The 7,262-nt window shown below is 30.4% G+C and overlaps 1 protein-coding gene across 1 annotated transcript; it reads left to right on the top strand.

Moving 5' to 3' along the window:
* Nucleotides 1-544: 544 nt before the first annotated feature.
* On the top strand, nucleotides 545-7,262 carry LOC145638097 (2-oxoisovalerate dehydrogenase subunit alpha 1, mitochondrial-like). Its single transcript, XM_081689054.1, has 9 exons — nucleotides 545-842; nucleotides 4,869-5,006; nucleotides 5,090-5,272; nucleotides 5,397-5,554; nucleotides 5,646-5,745; nucleotides 5,841-5,952; nucleotides 6,072-6,211; nucleotides 6,570-6,755; nucleotides 6,877-7,262. Exons 1-9 carry the CDS (start codon nucleotides 573-575, stop codon nucleotides 7,048-7,050), a joined length of 1,461 nt encoding a protein of 486 aa, XP_081545180.1. The 5' UTR covers nucleotides 545-572; the 3' UTR covers nucleotides 7,051-7,262.

The raw sequence follows: 7,262 nt of genomic DNA, 5'->3' as shown, positions 1-7,262 counted from the left end.
TGATCTTTGGGAAGGTTTGGGGTATTTAAACATAGATATTGTATTTGGTCTCTACTTTTTAGTTCAAAATCATAAATTTTTTTTCCACTAAATAGTTAAGTCAGGCACTTATACTCGTGCAAGATAAGTGTTATTTATACTCGTGTCGAACATGAGTATCTGAGTTCGAGTAAGATAAGTGTTATTCCAACGTCATTGATACGATAAAAAGAAAAATATTATACTCCACGTGTAATTATTTTGAAACAAATCACTTTCAATGGTGATTTGAAGTTTCCAGAGTACCATATTTATGACAAATTAGGCCAAGGAGGGTTAAATCGAAACGTGTTACAGGAAAACTTGTAAACTACAGTAGTATATGGACTAATATGGCATTGATTTAACAAATTGAAGTTGATAAAGCATTGGCTCTACTCACTTCACACGTTACACAAAAAAACAAGTGTCATTCTCATCCATTTTGCTATCTTTCTCTTCCTTTTTTTCCAATATAAGTATATTTCTTGAAGTGGCATACTCATCTTCTTAGCCTTCAAAAACATTGTTGGAAAAAAAGGAGAGTGAGAAAAATGGCACAATTGTTAAGAAGAACAACAAACATTATGAAACAATTATATTTAACAAAATCTAGTTTAACTACTAATCAAAGTAGTTTTATTCCTAGTTTCTTAGGAATTTCTCATAATGTTTGTAGTAACTCCTCTGTTTTTTCTCCTACTTCCTTTGTTTTTGGGCGTTTAGAATCTACTAAAGCAGCTGAGTTGAAGATTGATCCTCAGTTATACTCTTCTTCCGAGGATGATGATGATCATGATGATGCTTATCCTTCCGAACCCGAGGTACACTTTTATTTAACCTTATCACAACTGTCCGAAATTAGTTGTCACGTTGATACATATAGTACGTCGTATAATTTAAACTAATAACACCAAATGGAGTTGATTGTTGTTTAACTTCTTTAATTTTTGTTTAGTTAGCTGATAACAAAATGGGTGAAATGGCAATTCCATTGAAAAAAGAAATCTCCCCACAATGTAGGATTTGGCCCAAATATATTTTTTTCTTCAATATTTTCATTTCGAGATTATTTAGATCTGCAATTTTTTGCAAGGTATGTATTATTTAGGTTTGCATGTTAAAAATGTCTTACATCTTCGGATCTTCCCATCCTTTTTGTTGTTTTCATTTGGAATAATAGTCATGATAATCAAGAATAATACTCCCTCTGCCCACAATTACGTACAATAAAAAAATATTTTATATCTCACAAATAATATCCCTTTGTTGCACATAATTGTGGGCGGAGGGAATATAAAAGATTAAAGGGAGTATTTTAGAAGCAAATAAGAACATTGCTTAGTTGTCCAATACTCAGACAACATACAGATCATTAGATAAATAGATTGAATTATTTTTTTTCTTATTTTTATTTCCCTGTATTTTAGTGTACATTAATGAAGTCTTGTTCTGGTAGCAAAGATTAAGAGTCTGTTTACCCTAAGACACAACGTCTCATTTCCTTCCTCCAAAAAAAAAAAAAAAAGTGAATTACGCAATTGCCCTATTCAGTTTACACGGGTTAATGGTGAGACAGTTTATATGTTTTGTCTTTTTGAAGCTCTTAGCTATAAAGTAGTTACGTGGATCTTTGCCGAAAATTGGTTGGTTGTTGTATGAGATTTATACAAGTACTACTGTACTAGAATTACTTTACCTGTTTAGAAATAAGTTTTGAAATTAATTTTCTTTTTTATTTTTTTTATTTTTTTTCTTTTTTTTTTATTTTTTTTATTTTTTTATTACAACATCTGCACATTTTAAAGCGAAATTGTAAAAAATATTGATAGAATATTTACAAAGCTACGACCTATAGAAGTGATCCTAGTGGTCGTGATAGAATATTTACGAGTATAAACTAATTTTGTATGGTTGAATCCTAAGATTGATTTTTCTACCAAACTCTATCAGGTAAAACTTTAATAGGATTGCTTAATTTTATTCACAGATAGGTAGAGTATTTATACTTAAACGAGTATTAATGCTTAAGATATGATTCACTAATTTATATCAATATGTAGTGCGAGTATTTAATGAACCATATCCTAACATGGATATTAGATAATCCTAGTGATAGTATTCTACTTATATCGATATGAAAAATGTACAACACAAATATGTTTTTTTGATAATAATTATATCTCATATTATTGTATATGTTCTGATACCATGTTAAATATATACGGGTCTAGGTGACATTATGCACCAATAAGATATATTCAATAATTGATATCAATACAAATTATAGCAAATTATTATTCTTTTAATATCATAAAAGAAAATATATACTCCCCCCGTCCCTAAATTACATAACTCTTTCTCTCTATTATGTGAGGAATAAATGCTAGAAAGAGGAATGTAATTTAGGGACGGAGGGAGTATTTCGTAATACAAATAATCTCAACTTTGCCATATGATTTTACCAAAGTTCGGATTACCATATGATTCTAAGATCCCAACTTTCATTAATTCTAAAATAATCCAACCTTTGTTTATTTTAGAAAATAATCCGTACCTACTCCTTGAAAATAGTCCAACCGTGTATAAAAGATTAAAAAGGTCTAAAGCACGCATTATGTGCATATAGATTATTTAGTAATAAAAAGTCGACTATTGTATATGTGTCAACAATGGGAACTAAATATAATGCTTATCATCCCCTCTTTAAAAAGAGTCTTGCAATACGTAAGTAGAAAATATAATTAAGGCGAAATAAGATATATAATGATTGCATGCATATAATGTAGTTTACATATAATCCGTATTTTTTTTTATTTGAATAATATAATTTAGTTTATATTTTATCAAAACAATTGCATTTTGCATATGCTTATTCCAATCTGAATTAAAAAAAAAAAAAAAAAAAAAAAAAAAAAAAAAAAAACTTGCAGTATACTGATACAAGTTGGGGAAATGAATTATTTTGAATTTTTAATATTTTTTATATTTTGCATCATTATACGGAAAGAAGATACATATATATTGATTGCATACACCTATTTTTATTAAAATAAAATGCAATTGGCCATTCATTATGATATATACTTCATGAAATTACCTCATGATTCATTTATTTCATATAAACTAGCCTTCTAGCCCGTTCCATGCACGGGTTATTACTTAGAATATTTTCCTTGTAATGTGTTGCTTATTTGTGTTATATGAGTAAGCATTGTTTTATTGTACTTTATATATATATTTATATAATGTGAACTAATTAGCTCAACTTTTTTTTTTTTTTTTTTTTACTATTACTTTATTTTAAGTTTAGGAGATGAAAAGACTACGACTTTATTTTGGTGTACTTGAAATACTTAATTTCCTTACTTAAATTTGCAAGTTACAGAATGCATAAAGACATGAACATTATTTTTTGATAAAGAAGGTGACATGTGGCATATGAGTGATTTGTGGTGACATGTGGCATATGAGTAATGTGTGGTTTGTGTTTTTAAATACTAAGTATAGATATAGATATAGATTGCTACGGAGTGCATTTTTCTTTAATTATTTATAATAATAATAATACGCAAAATTCCAATACCACGTCACCGTAATTTGTATGAATAAGACGTCTAACCTTTGACTTGTATGCAAGCTCATTGTTTGATGTGGGCTACCTGGCAAGATGACACATTGGGACAGTGGGCCTAGTGGCCCAACTCATCCTCATTGTTTTATCTACCACGTTCCATATTAGTTCCGACAATGGTTATATGCGGACAAAATTTTGTGGTCCGTCAAATTTTTGTACTATTTACATACTTCATAGTTTTAACTGTTATTTTCACCAAAAATAAAATAAAATAAAATAAAATAAAAATAGTTTAACTATTATTTTTTAATCATTTGGGACAAAAGTGAACAATTAATCTTAAAATGTACGGAAAATAAGTTTTTATGTTTTAGTTTATGTAAGGAGTGGCGAGGGGTCGTGAGTGAGGTTGTTTGTTTGGTATTCTGTGCTTAATAAGTCTTGTATAAGGTGAACTTACGTTAATTTTATTATAACACGATCAATTTGAGGGTAACTTTAACAATTTTTGTAGTAATTTTAATTTTTTTAAGGGTTAATTTTATGTTGTAATGAATTTGATTGTAATTTAATGCGTGATTTAATGGATACATGTTATAAAAGGCTAACACGATTAATCTAGTACTTTGTACATCATACGTGTTTAAGGGTAAAATTTATTTTAGGAAAATAGTAACGTGTGTAGTAGTAGTATAAGGGTAATTTTAATTATTTTAAGGATAACTTTAATCCGGTTAACAATCATTTAATGAAAGTCCACCTTAATCAAGAATTTGTGTTCCTTTTTGTGCCTATATCTCAAGGAATTCAATATAAACTTTGATTTTTATATATTGAGTTCAATCCATTTTGAAATTCTGCTAAATTCAATTCTATTTAGAATTTGGTACTTTGGGTCTGGTTTGGAATCCTAATTATAGATGAATTCCTTAATACTGCGATAAATGGATCCAACATTAGTTCACGTTTCTAAAAAATGTCTTGGAAAAATGTTATTGAAAGAAACAAGTAAATATTCATTGAGTTTCGGTGTCAAATTCCTAATTTCACGTTGATAACTTGATAGTTTATACCACTTTTAACTTATATTTTCACAATTGATACTCTGATATTAGTATTTGAATTCCTTAGCTTGTATAGATACGCAATGACCATAGATTATGTCTTATGCTGAAAAATAAGCCATGTCTTGGTAAACAATATTAGTACAATAGTACACATATAGGATGATCATCTAACCTGAAACTACATTTGTAATATACTGATATTGCAGGGAATGGATTTTCCAGGAGGGAAGGTTATGTTTACATCACAAATGAGTTTCATTGCCGAGTCTGGGAAGACACGAGTGCCTTGCTATCGTGTTCTAAATGACAGTGGGGAGCTTATTTCAGGCAAAGATCATGATCTTGTAAGTAGTAGTGCTTAAACTGCGGACATCACAATATAATTTAACTATAGGAATCATAACTGTATAATTCTTTGTTTATATAGGTGAACCAAGACTTGGCAACAAGGATGTATAATAGCATGATCACTCTTCAAGTTATGGACACTTTTCTTTACGAAGCACAAAGACAGGGAAGAATTTCATTTTATATGACTTCATTCGGGGAAGAAGCTATTAATGTTGCATCTGCAGCAGCCCTCTCTTCAGAGGACATTATTTTTGCTCAGGTATTATGTGATCAAATACGTAATTATGTCAAAAGTAGTACTATATGGGAAAATGAGATGTTTAATCTGCTTAGAAATGAAAATGGACTAATGCAGTTACCTCTGATATCTATGTTAAGTACAGTATAGGGAGCCTGGGGCGTTACTATGGCGTGGTTTTACCTTGCAAGATTTTACAAATCAGTGTTTCGGAAATAAGGCTGATTGTGGGAAAGGTCGACAAATGCCAAATCATTATGGGTCTAGTAAGCATAACTACTTTACAATATCATCCCCAATCGCGTAAGAATTCCTTTTGTGTCTTTTGATTGTAAGGTTGATGTATTAGACGTTTGGTGAATGATAAATTAAACAAAAATTGGCGTTGTTTCAGTACACAGCTTCCTCAAGCTGCAGGAGCTGCTTATTCTCTTAAAATGGATAAGAAGGATGCTTGTGTTGTAGCCTACATGGGAGATGGTTGCACTAGTGAGGTACATATCATACTAATTATAAGTTTAGTACTTGGATTATATTATTGAGGGCCTTAACAATGTTATCAGTGCTAATTTTAAAATATTTTCCTCAGGGAGATTTCCATGCTGGTTTGAATTTTGCGGCAGTCATGGAAGTTCCAATAGTTTTCATTTGTCGTAACAATGGATATGCAATTAGTACTCCTATTTCAGACCAATTTCGAAGTAATTACCCTAATATTATGCTGTCTTTTAATATATAATTATGTATTCGTATTTTGTTCACAATTGCATCTAGTAATTCTTTGAAAAAAAATTGATCCTCTGTATCTTTATGCTTGAAGGTGATGGTGTTGTGGTCAAGGGACAAGCTTATGGAATACGTAGCATTCGAGTTGATGGAAATGATGCTCTTGCTGTCTATGAAGTCGTTCAAACTGCTCGTGAAATGGCAATCTCTGAACAAAGACCTATTCTGGTTGAGGTAATAAGCTCTTTCTTAAAAATAGATGATTATCTTATGCAAGTGAGAGTAACATATTTGAACCTTACTTCCATCTCTGAATAATCGATTGAACTGTACATCCGACCCTGAATAATCTATTGCATAAGGCTATTTTAATACTACAATGTTTCTTAATTTAGTAAAATATTTGAACCTGAAGATATAAAATTATATGTGGTGTAGAATTAAGAATAGTTGTGTTCTTTCAACTTAAAGTTCTTGAGAATGACCTCTATTAAAAAATGTGACCTATCATTGAGATACGATGCAATAGTTAGATATTGTTTACATTTTAACCAAATTGGAGACTAAAATTTGATCAATTTTATATATTCAGGCGCTAACATATCGAGTAGGACACCACTCTACTTCTGATGATTCTACCAAGTACAGGTCAACTGATGAAATCGAACACTGGAAAATAGAAAAAAGTCCTGTCACAAAATTTAGGAGGTGGATTGAGAGAAATGGCTGGTGGAATGAAGATGATGAATCAGAAATTCGAAAGAAGGTCAAGAAAGAGGTGAAAACCACTACTAGTGCTGAAAGTTTGAGTATTTCATACTATCTTCCTTAAGTTGGTATGATAACCATACTACTATATATGCCAATTTCAATGTTTCATCTGATTCTTGTCAATGCAGATTCTTCAAGCAATTCAAGTGGCAGAAAAATTGGAAAAACCACCGGTTTCGGAAATGTTTACAGATGTGTATGATGAACCAACAAAGGATCTGGTTGAGCAAGAAATCTTGCTTAGAGAATCCATTAAGAAGCACCCTAAAGATTATCCATCTGATGTTGCAAAGTGCATTTAGATGTGTATATTTATGTAATGATGTACTTATCTTAGCTTGAAAAGGCTTTTGATGAGACTTAATTACTATGTATAGTGTATAGTAATTGTCAAATACCGATTAATTATGATTCCTACTAATCTGAATTGCATCATGGCTATAATAATAATGATGGTCATGTCTTAATAATTGCTACATATTTTAATTGTGTATTACTAATATATTTACTCAAT

Source organism: Chenopodium album, chromosome 7 (genome assembly GCF_948465745.1).
Source record: "Chenopodium album chromosome 7, dcCheAlbu1.1, whole genome shotgun sequence".
In the NCBI taxonomy this organism is placed as follows: Eukaryota; Viridiplantae; Streptophyta; class Magnoliopsida; order Caryophyllales; family Amaranthaceae; genus Chenopodium; species Chenopodium album.
Note: the sequence above shows the minus strand (reverse complement) of the source record. Positions and strands in the feature narration are given on the sequence as shown.

Coding starts and splice junctions, on each gene's coding strand:
- LOC145638097 (XM_081689054.1), top strand. CDS start 573: ATGGCACAATTGTTAAGAAGAACAACAAACATTATGAAACAATTATAT. Junction 5,746..5,840: donor GAGATGGTTGCACTAGTGAG/GTACATATCATA, acceptor TATTTTCCTCAG/GGAGATTTCCATGCTGGTTT. Junction 6,756..6,876: donor GAAAGAAGGTCAAGAAAGAG/GTGAAAACCACT, acceptor TTGTCAATGCAG/ATTCTTCAAGCAATTCAAGT.